This window comes from Lonchura striata, chromosome 22, assembly GCF_046129695.1.
Source record: "Lonchura striata isolate bLonStr1 chromosome 22, bLonStr1.mat, whole genome shotgun sequence".
Classification (NCBI taxonomy): Eukaryota; Metazoa; Chordata; class Aves; order Passeriformes; family Estrildidae; genus Lonchura; species Lonchura striata.
The window spans coordinates 7,989,546-8,007,960 of NC_134624.1; the positions used below are offsets into that span (position 1 = coordinate 7,989,546).

Genomic DNA, 18,415 nt, shown 5'->3' on the forward strand with positions numbered 1-18,415 from the left:
GCCTGAAGCTGGCTCTGACCTGGCCTAATCCCAGTGCTGAGCCTTCCTCCTCTCCCCTCTCTGTCTGCACTGTGGAGATGGGAAAAGTCACACAGCCCTGGAATGGCTGGGAAGAGACCACAGGGATCTTCTCATTCCAATCTCCCTAATCCAACTTCCACTCTCCCAAGTTGCTCAGAGCCCCATTCAGCCTGGCCTGGAACACTCCACATCCACATCCCCATCCCGATCCACATCCCCATCCCGATCCACATCCCCATCCACATCCACATCTTCTCTGGGCAACCTGTTCCAAAAACCAGGATGGCCAAAATGGCCATTCCAGAGGGTGTCCATGGGCAACCCAGCCCTGAGAGCCCTTCCCACTGGATATGGACTGGTCACTTTGTCTTCCAACTCACACAAAGGGGTCCTGCCTTGGTGCCAAGAGGGGGAAAACTCATCCCTGTGTCCTTCCCTCCATGGCCCAGCCAAAGCATTGCCACTGCTCCTGTCAGAGAAAACCTCCTCTGACAACCAGGATTCACCCTCCTGCCCGTCTGCAAATGTTTTATACTGTCTTTTATTAACTGTGCTGCCTTCTGAGGAGAGTCACTGAGAGGTTCAGCTCATACAGAAAGGATTTCCTCAGATTTAGGGCCTCCATAAAGGCCTCTGAACATGCAAACCCCTTCCCGTTCTCAGCTGGCCTTTGCTGTGCACACATTAAAAATGCATGAAAGCAGCACGAGCCAATATTCCTGAACCTCCTGCTTTGCTTTCAGAGCTCTGCTTCCAGGAAAAACACAGATCTCAGGGAGATGAATAAACACGTGCCCCTTCCTCTGCTCAGAGCTCACTTTCAGGCCCCAGAGCACAAGGTGGGTGATGGAGCCCAGAGGACGCCAGGATGTGCCACAGGGAGCAGGGAACAGTCGTGGCTGTGGCAGGAAAGTCTGAAGGGAAAACAGGAAAAAAAAAAAGCTTTAAGAAAATAATTATAATCCTGGTTTATTGGGACCTGCAACAAGAAGCCTTGTTGTCCTCCAGAGAGCTGAGTTTGCTCAAGAAAACTTGGAATGAAAACTCGGGAAGGGAATGAAAATTCTTGCTCCAAAGCCCAGGAGAAGCTTTGCACGACATCCCTGTGCAAAAAGCACACTGCTACAGAATCCTCCAGGCTGGCTGGGAAGTGCCAGTCAGCTTGGGAATGGGGTAATGGAATTAGGGCTGCAGTGGAAAATCCTAGCTGGATAATAAAGGCTCCTTGTTCAGGGATGGAGCACAGTGGAACTTCTCCCTGGAAGTGCTGCGAGTCCTCCAAAGAGATGGAGGGAAGGATGAGAACCAATAACAAATAAATCTCTCCTGAGCCAGCTTTGTCCCTGTGCACAACCCTTTGGGACAACAGAGGGATCAAAACCCCAGCTAAGAGTTCCCATCCCATCAGCACAGAGCCTGCTTCCTGCAGGATTTGTGGAAGCAGCCCTGGGATGGGGACAGGGCAGGCAGAGGATGGTCACAGCAGGGCTGTAGCTACAGCTGCTGCACATTAGGCACATTGCAAATAAAACACTGCATCAGGATCGAGTTTTTGTCCTGTTTTTGCTGCTTGTTTCTTGGAAGAAACACTCTGTCATCTCCACAGAGCTACCCTGATAGCTATCTGCACTACTCTGGGAAACAGGGCTCCTCTGCCAAGGTTCCTGTAGCCAGAAATTATTAAGACAGAAAGACTGATTTCTTTTTTTCACTTAACAGCACACAAGATTGATTTTTATTTTTCTCCACGCCGTGAAACTTATTCAAGGACATGTAACAGGCTTTGGGATTTATTTCACTCTTAATTTGCGTGATCCTGATTCTCAGACCCTAAATAGGGATTGGAGCAGAGCCACATTCATGCTGTGGGGCTGAAGACCATTCAATCCACCCAGCATCCAAATTTCACTGTAATTTACCATGGGTTTAAACGCTGTGCCTAAGCCAACAAGATTTTTCCCACTTCTCCACTGGGAGAGGGAAGAGGATGGACCCAACAAGCTGAGGGGCAGTGGGGGCTGATGTGAGCAGTCCCTTCAGGGAGGCAGAGTTGCTGCTGGTTCCCACAAAATTAGATTAATTCAGATTCATTAATCTGAGGGGTTTGTGATGGTGCAGCAAGAAATCACCTTATTTAAAGGGAAGATGATGCAGCAATGGACAAAGCCAGGGCTCTGTGGCTGCAGGGGACAGTGAGATGGGAGGGAACACTCCCTGGAGGGCATTTTCCTGGAATTATAGAATTCATTTCTAGTCTGTTCTGTTTTCCAGCTGAAGAAGTGACAGCATTTGTTGCAGAGCTGGAGGAGAAACAGGGTTAATACACAGGAAAACAGGGTTAGAAGCAAAGGCTCACTAAGTTCCGTGCTATTCTTGTGTAATTACGGTGCCAAAGGCTTCCAAGATAAAGGATTTTAGTGGGAACTGTAAATGCCAGTTGTAAAATGAACGAGAAAAAAGCCACATACCCACAAGAATAGCAAAGCCTCTCTTGTCTCTGCATCCCAACTATGCCCAGCCCTCCACACAAACCAACAGGGGCTCAGCCAAAGCCTTCCCAGGGGATGGCAGCTCCTTCATCCTCTGAGCTGGACCCAGGAGCTCCCTCCCTGCCTTGGGAAGGGCTTTGCCAGGGGTGACACCTGGAACCCTCCCAGTGATGCCCCAAGACTCAAACCCAGCCCTTGCCAAGGCACTGCAGTTTGTGAATCCCCCACTGCTCCCGGCCTCCAAAGCCCTTGGATGTTCTTTTCCCTTAAAACAAAAATCACTGCAGGCTCCTGCAGGCCTCAGGGCTATCATCACAACAAACAGTCCTGAACTTACAGCACATCCTCCTCCCCCAAACCTCGGCCCTGCCTCTCCCCCAAGCCCTGCTGGGATCTGTGTTTAACAGATGGGAAGGCTCTGAGCTGGTTTTTACACGTGGAAAGCTGTTCCCCTCCAGCAATCTCAGCGCAGACAAGGCAGGGAAAATATGTTCCAACAGTGGGAATCGTGGCTGGGGGTGCTGGGGGTGGGTGGCAGGGCTGGGAGTGGGGCAGGGATCCCATCCATCCCTTCATCCTGGCTGTGCATCCTTGGGATGCACCACAGATCCCCACCCAGAAGAGCAGCAGGACACATGCTGTGGAGAAAATCAAATGTGTTCTGCAGTTGGGGGGTGAAAACACACACACTCCTTCCCCCAAAAAAACGAGGAAAGGTAATTTAGGCTGCAAACTCATCCCTGTTATAGCCATGGTCCTAATGAGATGTTCCCAGATTAATAAAACAAATGCACTCTAACAAGGGAAGCAATTGCAGAGTAATTTTGCAGGGAGCAGAACAAAGAGCAGGGTAACAGCTCTGCTTAACAGGGGCTGTCTGCTGCTTTGAATTCCTTCTCCTCTGCTCCCCCTGAGGAGGAGCAGGCAGCACACCCAGGTGCCAGGGCATCCTGCAGCCTCACCAGGGATGTGCCTTTGACCAAGCCAGGGGGACAGAAAGGCAGAAATGTCCCTGAGCTGTCCTGCACAGGGGCAGGGGACAGTGGGGACAGTGGGGTGATGCCACAGCTCCTGGGCACTGCTGGCTTTCCTGGGATCCCCCGTGGAGCTGAATAAAACCTCCAGTTAAGGGACACCTAGCTGCCCTCATCCTGCTGCCCTCCCCAGCACAAACAGTGCACACAATTCCTCATATTTTCACTTATTTCCTCTGAAACTATTCCTACCTACATCCCAAAGGCACCCTTGGTGTCTGTTTAACCCCATTATGTGCAGCTTCTGAAGAGCCTGATGTGATTAAATACGAGGAATATGCAGAGGGACAGAGACAGATGTTATTTTAAAGCATCATATGGAAAGGATCTTACCTAATTCCTTTGGTTTGAGCAATACTGTGGAAGGAGAGCCTGGATACTGCAGAGATCACCTGGAAATGAGAGAAAAAGAGGCTGGTGTGCTTACTGAGGACACAGGAAGGTTTGGTGGGAAGCCAAGGACCCCCAGCCTGGTGCTTGGAGCTGGACCCCACTGGAATGGATGTGCCCAGTCCCCCCCTCAGTGTCACAGTGTCACCATCAGGGCTGGGAGGACACTGCCAGTGCAAACCCTGCTTTAGGTTCCACCACTGAGCAAAAAAAGACATTTAACCCTCAAGATATTATTGAACAGCTTCATCCCAGCAAATCCCATCCCCACACTAATTTAATGAGCCCAGACCTGCCTTGACAGGTTTTATGCAACACTAAGAAGCATTGAGAAAACCCTCTTGCTTTGTGCTTTATTACAAAAGGATTACAACTAACTCCTTTCGTGTCTCTCCTCACACAAAATGATCTTATTGAGGCAAACTTGCCAAGACTGAACAGCTCTGACTTCTTGCAATTCAATAAAGATGCATCATCAGTTTGTCAGAGGTGAGTGCAGACCATCGCCCTTTCCTGGCAGAAAACAGCCAGGAGTGATTCAACACCAAAATATTCTCATCAGCATTGCAATCAGAAGCAATAAAACCACCAGGTTTTTCAGAAGAACTCCCATTTTTGATGGAAGTTTTAATTGCTATGGGGAATTTTCACTGGAGAGGAACAAAGAATGGGTTTGAGGTAGATTGAAGCTGTGTTTTAGCCTTGCTCACATTCAACATTTCAAAGCTGGATGAAAACAAACCTGTTATTTTTGGACTGGTTTCCAATCTCCTGGGATGGGACATGGATAAAGGGCTTCTTGAGTGGGCTCCAGGTGTACAAACCCAAACCCTGGGGACTGCTGCTGCCTGGAGCTGCCCTGCACCCAACCCACCCACAGGGACCCCTCATGTCCCTTTATTCAGGAATTTTACTTTGGGATGCTCCCCTGGGCCCACATCCCTGGATTTCCTCCCGGGACGAACTCAGAGCCTCTCTGCCTTCCTCATTTGTATCCCAGGACCTCAATGAGAGCCTCATCTCAGACCATCCTTTTCCTCCACACTTTTGCAACCTTCATCCCTCCCATTTTTCATGTCCCATGAATTCCAGCCTGGCTGTCAGCTGTTGGTGCCCCACATGTGGAGCCAAAGCCAGGACAGCAACCAAAAAACTGCCACAGTTTGGTGTTTACTGGCTGATTTCCATGTGGAAAACAGGGAAAGCACATCCCTGAAAGGCTCCAGGGATCATCAGGGCACAAAACACCACGAGTGGTACCTGGAACACCCAGCCCAGACAGAGCACAGAGACTGGAAATTCCACTGGCACCCCCAGCTCTGCTCCAGGGAACTTAAAATAGTACCAGGGAAGTCCCAGACTGACTGAATGAGTCTCTTCCATGCTCTATTTTTAGCCTCCTGAAGTAAAAATCCAGTTTATGAATCAGACAGTGCCACCGCGGGGTTTGACTTCCAGGGAAATTTAAGAGAAAAGCTCCCTGTTCTCCTCACCAACAAGGTTCCCTTTGTTCTTTGCTGAACAGCCCCAAGCTCTGCTCATCCTGGCACATCAAAGCCTGGGCACGGCTACCCATGAGGAGCCAGCACAGCCCAGTGAGGATCCCAAATCCACAGATCCCAAATCCACACTCAGGTGAGAAAGTGAGGAACCAGCACAGCCAAATGAGGATCCCAAATTCACAGATCCCAAATCCACATTCAGGTGAGAAAGTGAGGAACCAGCACAGCCAAATAAGGATCCCAAATCCACAGATCCCAAATCCACACTCAGGTGAGAAAGTAAGGAACCAGTACAGCCAAATGAGAATCCCAAATCCACAGATCCCAAATCCACATTCAGGTGAGAAAGTGAGGAACCAGCACAGCCAAATGAGGATCCCAAATCCACACTCAGGTGACAGAATGAGGAGCCAGCACAGCCCAGTGAGGATCCCAAATCCACAGATCCCAAATCCACACTCAGGTGAGAAAGTGAGGAGTCAACACAGCCCAATGAGGATCCCAAATCCACATTCAGGTGAGAAAGTGAGGAGCCAGCAGAGCCCAGTGAGGTTCCCAAATCCACGGATCCCTGCAGATCCCAAATCCACACTCAGGTGAGAAAGCCAAGCCACCCAGAGTGAGGGACCAGGCACAACAAACCCCCTTGAAGCATCTCTGGAAGGACTGTCCCAAAATCAGGAATATCTTTCCCAACTACAACTCCTAAGAGAAGGCAAGCCAAGTGCAAGGCCAGCTCCTCACAGATCCCAGGCCCCAGCCAGGGAAGAGTTTAAGGCTAAGTAATCCTCTCAATTTCAACAGGATTAAACAACATTCTTAAAAGTAACTCAGCCCTTAAGTGTTAGCTCAACTGTGTCTCATTTTCCCCTGTAAAACAGCTTATTTGCAGGCAAAGCCAGGCCTGATTCTGCCTCTGCTGTTAGGTCAGGATCTGTTCCACACCTGTGGGGCAGCAGGAGGGTCCCAATCCCAGCTGAGGCTTTTCCCTGCCCCTGGAATACCAGGACAGACCAAAACACCTAAACCAGATATTCCAACCTGCCCCTGAACACTTCATGGATGGGGCAGCCTCAGCTTCTCTGGGCAGCTTTGCCAAAGCCTCACCACCCCCACAGCCAAGAATTCCATCCCAATATCCATCTAACCCAAATCTCTGTCCGTTTAAAGCCATCTCCCCTTGTCCTGCCACTCCATCCCTTGCCAAAAGTCATCCTCCAAGTCATTAGAAGATGTTGTTTGGAAAAATATTCTTTTATCTGTGCATTTTTCTTCCAGGAGATATAGGGCTGTGGGTTTTAACAACAGGGGCTTATGCAGATTATTGCTATTATTATTACTTCTTCACCCATTTCTCAATGCAATTTCCTCCCTGGAAACTGCATTCAGCACACAAAATTACCATAAAAGCTATATATAACATCCCAGTGACAATAGGATGGCAGGAATATAAACAGGAATATAAAGGTACCAAATGCAGGTGATGCACAGACACTTTTCTCTACCAGTGACCTGCAAAGGGGAAAATTCTGGTGGTTTTGCCATGAAATTCCAGTGTGCCTTGTATTTATGGGCATGAGTTCAATCCAACTCCCAGCTGAGCATTTGCTGACCAGAGAGATCATTGCTGCAAAACAACTGCACCACAAAGTGAGGCATGAGGGCCCTGCAAGGGACTTCAGGCTTAAAAAGGCACAGAGTTCTGCACTTGGTGGGAAAAAGAAAGAAAATTAAAATAAAATAAAATATTCAAGACTCAAAGTGGGTTCCTCACACTCACTGGTCATTTTGGAAAACAACAAAGTGAGTAAAGAAATGGGATTTTTGAAAAAGAATTTTGAAAAACCACAATAGCCAAATTACTTCAATAAAAAATTTACCACTTCTCTTCCTCGCTTCCAACACTTTCCTTTAGGAATTACGGATTTTAAAACAAACCAAAGCCAATTAGAAAATAAATTATTATTGTCACTGCTCTTCTACTTCCTACGGCATTGTTTATGGCTGATGGTATCTCTGAGCATCTAGAAAACTCTAAAATAAACTTATTTTTTATTTGAAAAAACAAACTGACCCAGCGGGGCTGGAGAACATTTTGCCTAGGAGGAACTTTCCAGCTCTGGGCACTCCAGGAGTGACCCTGGGAGCAGGAATGAGCTGAGGGCTCACAGCCAGCACTGAGCACTTCCAGAATAGATTTGCTTCTAAGCAAATCAGGAGCTCTGCCCAACACTGATAACTGTGGGCAGAGATTTCTCTGTGCCACCTCTGCACATCCCCTGCCAGGCAGAGGGGTTTTCACAGCCTGGAATTACAGGGAGTCGTTTTCTGCTTTGTTTCATAAAGGACAAAACAAATCCTCAGGCCAAACATCCCCAGCCTCAGGCAGAAACTTGACCCCAAAATCAGAGACAAACTGATGGTATCTCTGAACAGCCAGAAAAACTCTCCAATAAAATCTCTCAGGTCTGAAAAAACAAAGCAGCTGGGTTGGGGAGCCCTTGGCATGGGAGGAAGGCAGAGATACCATTTCTGAGCTGGGTAACAGCATCCCACATCCAAACACTGATGGGAACAGTCCCAGGGACAGGAGTGCTCAAAGAAAAGCACTCCTCAGAGCAAGGAGGATTTGATCCAGCTGCCTCCTGCCCGAGGTGCTGCAGAATCCTGGATTTTCTCCCACTGGAGCACCTGGAGCTCCTGTTTGCTCTCCTCCCTGCACACCTGGGCACTTCCCAGCACCCTCCAGCCACCTGCACACAGCCCTGGGCTGGGCACCACCTGGGATTTGCACACCAAGGTCTCACCAGCAGCTTCCAGCATCCCATCTCTGTGTTGGCATTTCCCTGTGCCAGGGTTTGGACCTTGGCTGGAGCAGCCCTGGAAATCCAGAAGAGCCCAGAGTGTGAGGGGAACACAAACCACAACCTGCTTGCTCTGGATCAGTCATTGTGTTCTTGCCTGGGCCATAAACCTGCAAGAGCTGATGCCTTGTGAAGGCTGAGCTAGAACAGAGCTGGACAGAGTTAAAGAATAAAGCAGGGATTTATTAAAAAGTCTCCATGGATCCACCTTGGGCAGCACCAGAGCCCAGCCACGGATGCACCCAGGATGAACCAAAATGGTCCCAAAAGGCACAACTGCTCATGGGGTCTCTCACTTTGATCAGTTCTGCTCCATTTGCACATTGGAGTTCATTGTCCCATTCCAGCTCCAGCCCAGGCAGTCCCACCCTGCTTGTTTTTCTCTCTCCAGCCCACGTTGTTTGTGCTCCTGGGCTGAGATTTGGATCATTTGTCCTTGGTGCCCAGCTGGAGCAGGAATTGTTTTGTCTCCCTGCTCTGTGCAGAGCTCAGCATCCCCTGATGTGAATCCCAGACCCACACACTAAAACAGCACAGAATGTGAAAAATATAAAAGCTAGAACCTGAGGCATTAACCCCAAGCCAGCTCTTTTCCCTGGACTCAGAGCAGCCAGGACTGCTGCTGCTGCTTCAGCATCCCAGGAATTTACTGGGGAATCCCTTAAATCACCATCTCCTGATTCGAGCTGAGAAAAGCACCAGCCCTGGCTGGGCAGGAGGAAATCAGCCGTGGTGTGATGATTTCCTGGGATGCCAAGGGTGGGCACAGCCCCATGAAAGGATCCAGTCAGATGGATTTTCCTACACCCATCCCCTCAAACCAGACCACATCCACCCAGCTGCCTGCTGAGGATGAGGCTGTTCAATAATAACTGGTTTGGACAATGGGTCTGAGCCTTTCCAGTGCCTGCCTGGGTGATTTTCCATGATTTCCACAGCTTCTCCTGCCATCCCCACTCATGCCAGTGGTGCTTGCTGGCATCCAGCTTCTGGAGAGGTGCCAGCTGAGCGGATTTGGGCTGATACATATCTGATCAGGATTTCATCAAAGCCAGGGAAGTTTTCCTGTGATGGTTCTGTCCCTGTATTCACTGTATTCAATGCCCAGGGGAAGTCTGGGCATGGTAAAGCCTCTTCCCTCCTCCAACAAACACCAGGGATCCTTCACTGCCACTTCCATTTGCTTTATTGCTGGTCCCAGAGCTCTGGCAGCTCTTCCTCTTCCCCAGCCCCACAGGGTGGTGAAACCCATTAGCTGTGAAGTGCTGCTTTAAGCCACACTGTGTGTTTCAATGGGTTTTTAAAAACAACGTTATTAAACCATCACTATTTTGCATTAAACCCATGATTTGGCCACATTACATGCTGGGGATGCAAATATTAAGTCACTGGGCAAAGCCACAGCTGATTTCCAGTGGGAACAGGACTCATGTAGGATTTTGACAGGTTTATTTTGGGCTCTCTGGGGCTGGCATCATGTCTAAAATCATGAAGCCTTTCAAGAGTGAGCAGTCACTGAGAAACCAGCACTGCTCCCTTACAAGGAGGAGAAAAGAACAATTCAGGTGGATTTATGGCTCCTGCTAGAAAATCTCTGCACTCTGTCACACCATCATAAGTTACCCAGATGCACACACCCCATCTCCTATATTTAAGATTCCAATTTGTCTCTTGCCATCACAGACCAGCTGAGGAAGGAAGGGAACACTGTCACACATCTCTGGCATCCCTAAACCCCAATTCTGCGTGCCAGAGGTGTCCGTGCTCCTCTGTCCCCACCCCACAACAAACACCCCTGGCCAGGGGCAGGGCAGGGCAGGTCCCTCATTCTCCCAGAACACAGAGAAGATCCAAAAGCAAGAGGAGAAGAGGCAAAGGAGCCCAACACGGAGAAAAGAGCCACAAACCGCTCCCTGCACAGCTCCAAACGTAGGAATTAATGTCCTGAAACTCCAACGCCTGCTCTGTGCTGCCGAGTTCCTCTAACACAACAGCAATAAAGAGTTATTCTGCTCCTTAATGGGCTCTCTCCTGCAGCACTGCCTCCTTCAGGACTTTTATTATCTCTATGTGATAGCAGCGACTGGAGCGAGGAGCTGCCTTTGATGGGACTTTAAAAGCCTCAGGGGGGGAAACCCAGCGGTTTCTAAAGAGAGCCAACACCAAAGCAAGAGAGATGGGCTGGGAAAGAGCCTCCAGCTGAGCAGGGCACAGAGATCCATTTGATGGCCCTGGAATAGTGGGAGCTCAGCCTTTGGGGAGAGCTCAGCAGCACCCATGGGTGCTGGGTGTGCTCCCTCCGGATTAAAGATATTACAGAATTGCCCCTTAGGAAAATAATCCAGTGTGTGATGGTTACAAAAGGAGCTGGTCCTTTGGGAAAGGAGGGTAATGGGGCAGGGGAACTGGGCTTTTCCCTGCAAATGAGAGGGGGGGAAAACCACAAACGAACTGGCTTGGCTTGCAGCCTGGCTCAGGTGAGCAGCAGGCAGAGCTTCTCACTCCACACCCCAACACAGCCCCTCTGCTCTGTCCAGCTCCTTCCTCTGCCCCCAATGAGCCGTTCCCTAATGAAGCTGGAAGGATGCCGAGCGCTGAGGAGGGAGTGGAGCGTGGGAAGGTGTGGAACACGTGGCGGGACGTGGGCGCTGACAGCTCCGACCTCGCCGAGTCCCTACTGAAAGCCACCAAGCTGTGCTGGGCACTTGGCCCGGAAAGAGGGGCAGGAAGGGGGGAAAAAGGCAAAAAAAAAAATTCCTTAAAAGCACTAATCAGCTTCAAATGCTGGTAAATTGGGTTTACACAGGCGGTCTGCAAACCCTGAGGTGCCACAAGGACACCTCATGCTCGGGTGTGGGAGCACGGGGAAGGGAATGGCAGCAGGACCATGGGGAAGGGAACACCAGCAGATCATGGGGAACAACAGCAGGAGCATGGGGAACACCAGGAGATCATGGGGAACACCATCAGGATCATGGGGAACACCAGCAGGACTATGGGGAACCCCAGCAGGGTCATGGGGAACTCCAGCAGGAGCATGGGGAACTCCAGCAGGAGCATGGGGAACTCCAGCAGATCATGGGGAACACCAGCAGAACCATGGGGAACAGCAGCAGGACCATGGGGAACACCAGTAGGATCATGGGGAAGGGAACAGCAGCAGGACCATGGGGAACAGCAGCAGGACCATGGGGAACCCCAGCAGGAGCATGGGGAACACCAGCAGATCATGGGGAACACCATCAGTGTCATGGGGAACACCATCAGGGTCGTGGGGAACACCAGCAGATCATGGGGAACAACAGCAGATCATGGGGAACCCCAGCAGGATCATGGGGAACACCAGCAGGAGCATGGAAAACACCAGCAGGAGCATGGGGAACACCAGCAGGAGCATGGGGAACTCCATCAGGAACATGGGGAACTCCAGCAGGAGCATGGGGAACACCAGCAGGGTCATGGGGAACCCCAGCAGGATCATGGGGAACACCAGCAGGAACACTGGGAAGGGAACACCTGGACTAGCGCAAGGTGACCCTGCTCATGGCAGAGAGTGGGACAAGATGGGCTTTAATGTCCAAATTCTGTGTTTTTATCTCTCCATGACCAGACTCTAAATTAAAAGCTGCCAGCCCAGCCCTTTCATCAGCTCCACCTTGAGGTATTCCAAGTGAATTCCAAACTAGGGGACTTCCAAGGCTTCCTAGCACGCTGCAAGGAGAGGCTCTCCTGCACAAACATCCCCCCCTTTCCCCCAGTATTGATTGGATTTGTTGAAACAGATGGAAAAAACCATCTAGTCAGATGCAAAACACGGATATCCAAACCTGCTTCCAAGAAACTGGCTTTAATCTGTATTAAGTTTAATCCCTTTTGATCAAGGCCTGGGATGTAAGCAGAAAATATTACAGATTTTCACATACCTTTGGGCTCCCATTTCCTCTTGGCTCCAAAAGGGAGCTGGGAGGTCAGAGCAAAACATGTGGAGCACCAAAAAAAGAAAAAGAGGTTTAGGAACATTTTGCATGTGCAGGAGAAACTGGAAGCATCCATATGAAACCAATCTACTTGCACAAGTAATTCACCTATTGGAGAGAGAGAGAGAGGGAGCTCAAAATTCTCCTTGCCTGATTTTCTTCATCATTATCCCAGGTGCTAAAGGAAAAAATGCAGCCATGTATAAAAACAGCACAAAAGAAAGTGTTTAAAAGCCTTTTTTTTTTTTTTTTTTGCATTTTGCAGAGCCCCCAATTTCTGGAAGGGCCACAGCCTCCAGCACAGGTTTCTCCAGAGAAGTTGAAATCCTTTCCAATCCCAGAGCAGCAGAGCTGCTGGGAGATGCCCAGCATCTGCATTTGGACAGACCAAGGACAGGATTGTCCCTCCTGCCACACCCAGGGGTTTGGTTTTGGTGTCACCATCCCACTGGATGCAAATATCCCACTTGAAGCGAGGCACCTGCAGCTTCACACTTCACACTGCTGTGGGCCAAGCCCTGAAGCTTTTCCATTGATCCCTCAGGCTCTGAGCCCTGGATTTATCCATTTAACTGCCCCCATCCTACCTGCAAAGCATCAGCTCTGCCCCAGGGAGCCTCAGGGAAGCCAAGTCCCTCCTAAAGCCCTCCTGCAGCAGCAGCTTAACCATCACAAGCTTTGAGACCAGCTGTGTTTTACAAATCAGGAGAAAAACTCCTTTAAGCTCAAAGAAATTCCTGTAATTCCAACGTACACAAAAGAGGCAGGAAGCAAACAGGAGGTTTTTTAAGTGCACTGTAAAAGGCAGCTTTTAAGAGTTTGCCTGGGATTTGCTGCTTTGATTTGCTCAAAACCTGTGTTTGCTGTGTTTGCAGGGATGGGAGACCTTTCCCACTGAAGTTTCCTTCCCTGCAGCTACAGGGAGTCAGGGCTGGCAGCAGGAATCCCTCTTGGCTCCACAGATGGAGGGGCTGCTCCAACTTCCTGCACAAGCACAGACCTACCTGAGTGAAACAGCTTCACTTTCACAGCTTTAAGTTAAAAAAAAAAAAAAAAAAAAAGAGGGAAAAAGGCCCAGAAGAGGAGGAAGGTGCTCCATGTGCCCATGAGCTGTGGGAACACACAAGCAGGAGAAGGCTGGAGCTCCCCTCTGCCCGCACCCCCTTCCCAAGTACCTCAAAACACAGAGTGCCATTGAGCAGAAACCCTCAGGGAGTAGAACAGTAGGAGGAGAAGCACAGGAAAGCAGGATGAGGCTCATTTCCTTAGCCCTAATCCTCTCCCAGACCCCAGGGAGGAGAAGCACCTCGTAAACTTGTGGGGTTTATTATCATTACAAACAGAATCCCCCCAAAACCAGCCAGCTCTGAGCTGCCTCCTTGCCCTAACACGCCTGTTAAATATCCATTTTTCAGGCACTTGGGGACACTTGGACACAGCACCAAGGCCCATCACATGAACAGGAGCTGCTCCAGAACCCTCAGAGCTGCTCCTCAAACTGAGACATCTCTTGAGCTCAGCTTCACCCCGGATTGTTTGCAAGTGCAAGGTCCTGGCTTCATGAGTAACTAAAAACCCTTGATAAGATCACCTCAAGCATCCCACAACAGTTCAAGTGTGGGGCACAAGGAAGCAAACTTCTCCTTTCTAAACCAGGAAACTTCAGTTCAGATGACTTAAGCTCTCACCCCTTCCTCCTGAGCTGGAAGAGGCTCCCAAACCCCACAGAGGCACATTCAGACAGGTAATCAATCAGGGAATCATTTACCCATCTCCTGCACCTCTCTGAGAATGTCTGCAAGCATCCAGCATGTCTGGAAAATAACTGACATGAACTTCAGCCCTCCAATATTGCCAATTTAGCTGCTATTATCATCCCTTCCGAAGTTTCTCTAAGGAAAGAAGGAGTGATGCAGGCTGCTACTCATGGAGGCAGGCAGGAGAATATTCTCCCTTCTGTCCACAGGGTCTGGAAAATTTCACCTCAGAAAAAAATGCCCAATTTATCCAGGTTATTGAGAGCCATCACAGAGATTCACTGCTCTTGACACAGAAAAAAAAAAACAACCCATCCAAAGCTGTAGCTCTGGTTCAATCTTTAGCTATAGTAAGAAGAAATTCCTCATATATTTTCACCAGACTGTTTCTATCGACTAATTTTCCCTGTCCTGAGCATCTGGAGCAGGGGGATGTGTCAAGATTCTGCTGCTGGCCTGACCCTTCCATCAGCATTACCCAGCTGGACACCTCAGTCCCTTCCTGTCAGTCTCAAAAGTGTCACCTCTGGGTTTCCTGGAAAACAACTGTGGTAAATTCCCAATTCCTAGAAAAACAGGTAGCCAGCAGGAGCTAAACCAGGATGTTCAGAAGACTGAGGGTAGGGAGGAGCAGTTCAGAGCAGAGAGGAGAAATTCTCAGCTCCTGAGGCAAGGTCAGATCACCTTTTTCTTTGAGTTTGCATCATTTTTTTCAGGAGCCAAAAAACCCCTACCAATGTTTGAATTCTTATTCTGTAAGAAGAGCCACAATCAGATGCCAGTGTTGAATATCAGAGCTCCTGATTTGTGTGTTTTATTCTTCCTCACTGCACAATTCCTGCTCACTTTTCCAAGAACTGTTTCAAAAGGACAGCTCTGGGAAAGGACAGCTCTACCAGGCAAACAAACACTACCACGAGCTTTTCTCTTTGCAATTATTCCATCTTTGACACAAATGAAGCCTCTCAAAACTGAGCAGTGCAGCAGCAGAGCCAAGACATCCACGTGCTCTGGATGCTGCTCCTCCCCTTCCCTGCCCTCCCCGAAGGAGATAAAGGAATTGAGTTTTATTTTATTACAGATTCTGCTTTGCTGGTGAAATACCTTCCAGAAATAAATGTTATTTCAGAAATAAAAAAGGGTTTTCCATCAATCATATCCTGAGCACAGAAACAACCCTCACTTCCTCTGTGATTCAGTTCTCAGAATAGCAAACCCTGAATTTCCCAAATCCATGATTAACTGGAAGCATCAAGAGGTTTCCAGACAAAACTGTCTGGAGCAGTCTCCTACCCCTGGGCAGGCAAATTCCTGGTCTGGGCTTTCCAAAGAGAATGGCACATTGGACAGAGACCTCTGACACTGCCACATTTATTCCCTTTATTAATCCCATGACATCAATTAATGCATTTCCACCTGCAGGAAGGCAGGAGGGAGCAGCAACCCACAGGGCATTTTCCAGAGATGCCCAGAAACCACCTCCCTCCCTCTCATCCTGTAACAGAGGATAAATACACCCACAAAGTGCTTTGATTTGACTGAGGATTTTCAATTTAGCTGCTGCTCTGCCTCTGCAGCCAACACATTTACTGCTCTGGGGGTGACTGAAACGTGCATCACTCCCAGCACACTGCAAAGGGGCCCAGAAAAGAATTGCCCTGAGAAAAGATCCAAAACTTTGGCTCCCCTGATGGGGTGTCACAGCCCACAAATGACAGGGTGGTGTCACAGCTCACAAATGACAGGGTGGAAGGGGAAGCTGGATGGACTTCCACAGTCACCAATGCACAGAGGGTGAGACCAGATGATCTAAGGGTCCCTTCAGGCCTAACAAATCCACACAGCTGTAAAAAAAAATAAAAATAAAAAAAAAATAAAGGAAAATAACATCACAGATTAGATCTTGTCTGTCTCCAAGAAAAGGAGGAGTCAGGCAGGATGTTTTCAGCCAGTGATTTAATGAATGCTTAAATAGCTTTGTCAAGGATGCTCCAGCTGGATCCTCCAGTGTGAGCTCAGCTCTGCTCAGGACCTGCAGCGAGCCAGGATGGTTTGGAGACAGAAAAGTGGCAGCTGGAGAAATGGTGCTTTTCTATCTTTTATATGGTACATTACGTGTTACATGGTTACAGTTTTTCCCAATGCCTATTACCTATATTAAATGGGGATTTTCTACTCTAAACCAATCTGTGAGTACCAACATCACCAAGAACATGGAGGTAAGGAAGAAGAAAGAGAAGGAACAGGACTGGCCCAAATCCCTCCATCCTAAAACCTCTGACCCCCATGTACAAAGTAAAAACCCCCCTGTACAGGTGTTAAAACCCCCCTGTACAGCACTAAAAAGTTCTTCCCTCTACTTTGTAACTACTTCTACCATAATATCTAAACTTTTGTGACTTCTTGTTCCACCTGCAAAGTTGGTAAATCATTCCATGGCTCAAACTCAAAATCACAGCAGTTTCCAGCTGCCTGCCAGGGTCTCAAATGCTTCTGACCTGGACTCAGAACATCCAAAAATATCTGAGGGACATTTTGAGTTCCAACAGGAGGGTGCTGGCATCCCAAGGGAGCAGCATCCCCATGCCCCCAGTGCTGTGCCCGCATCCCCCAGCTCGCCGTGCAGCCTCCCAGCAGCTCCCAGAGTGTCACCAGCTGTTGATCAGCTGCTTAAAACGCCTTTAAAAATTCATAGGAACAGATTGAGCGAGCGTGGAACACACAGGGAGCTGAAGCTTTGAGGGATTTCGACATGCAACGTTCAAACCGAGCGGGCTGGGAAGAGCCAGACTTGGTACAGGAGAGAAAATGCCAAAAATACATTCTGACAGCATCACACAGAGAAAGGGAAATGTGGCTTGAAGCACCTTCTCCCAGCCCTTTAATCAGAATTTAGAGACAAAGAGCAGCTGGGCTGTGCTCTGTGGTCAGCCTGGGGTTGTAGGGGAGGGGAAAAAAATAGGATTTATCCATTTATCCCATCACCACGGCCCCCTGATGGTTCTAAGGGCTCAGGTTTGGACACACAACGTTGATAAAGGTCATCAAGATGGATGAGAGTCCTTGACAACACCCTGTGCAGGAGGGAATGAGGGTCCCAGCAGCCACCAAGGGAAAAAGAGTAAAAAAGGAACAGGAATTGCTGCTGCCAGCAGGGCAGAGTTATCAATTAATGTCAAGACTGCATCCCAAAGGCCAAATATGAGGGTGAGATCAGAGAGGTGACTGCTGTCACCTCAGCTCAGCTCTGAGCAGGTCAGCCCAAACTCCTCCCTGGAGCTCCTGTCCAGAACAAAGAGATTTTTGTGATCAAACAGGTAAAACTGGTTTCTGTCCTATGGAGCTCCTGGAAATGACTGACAAGTATTTACTTGTGGGAAGGGAACAGGAAACTGAGATTTGTTCTTAGCTGGTATTTTCTAAATGCCAGGAAGAGCACATTAAAATCTTACTGACTTCACAACCAGCAGCACTGAGTTACCACTGCACAGGGCATTTCACAAAGCAAAAAATCCACAAAAATCCCAGGTCAGGGGCATGAAAATCCACACTGCAAATAACTCATCTTCTTAAAATGGCAGCAATGTCTGGAATTCCCAGAGGAAAAGCTCAGCCCGGTGTAAAACTCAAAACTGAGGAGTGGGACAGAGAAAAGAGAAAGGGCTTTCTGTTCTGATCAATACTGAGGAGCATTTTGGTTTTGTCCACTGAAAAAAGGCAATGTTTCCTGTATGTCCACAAACAAACAAAATATTTTCCAATTTTAGATTTAAAAAAAGACAAAAAAACTCCCTGAAAATTGAGTCTTAATGACTTTTCCCCATCTGCTATTAAGGCTGTCTTTTTGTTCCAAACATCTTTTTTTTTCCATGCCATATTTTGGCCAGATGTAGACGATGTGCTTGGACTGCAGAAAAGAGCATTTGATAGCATTATCAAGAGATAACCAGCTCAGCCTGAGCCTTGCAAAAGAAAAACCTTTTTATTTCACATCAGGCCCTCAGCTCCTCACCAGTATCATCTCATCAGCCTGCGGAGCAAACCAGTCCGCAGGGAGGGATCTGAAAGGTTTGAATAATTCCCCATCAAAATCAACTCTACTCCGTTGATGAGACTTCCACCAAAGCATCAAGACAGTAGGAGACAGGCTGTGAAAGAGGGAAAATACATTCTTGTCAAAATGACATCCCCCTCAGGAGTACAATCCCCCACAAAAGCGTTTTGTGTCGGGTTTCGGATCCCGCGCTTCTGAAACGCGTTCCGGCGGGCGCTTGAATAATTATGTTTGACTTATTTAACAATTTAACATTCACGCGCCCGGCTTTACAGCTGGAGAAATAAAAATCGCGTGTTTGAGGGGCTAAAAGGGGAAAAAAAAAAA

General features: G+C 48.7%; 1 protein-coding gene across 4 annotated transcripts in view; it reads right to left on the reverse strand.

Annotated features, from left to right (window-relative positions):
- Positions 1-18,415, reverse strand: part of VAV2 (vav guanine nucleotide exchange factor 2) — a 122,078-nt gene that overhangs the window by 43,926 nt on the left and 59,737 nt on the right. For all 4 annotated transcript variants that reach the window (XM_077787908.1, XM_077787907.1, XM_021543575.3 and 1 more), the window contains exon 3: positions 3,878-3,936. In XM_077787908.1, the coding sequence (XP_077644034.1) occupies positions 3,878-3,936 (59 nt within the window). The remainder of the gene's footprint in view (positions 1-3,877; positions 3,937-18,415) is intronic.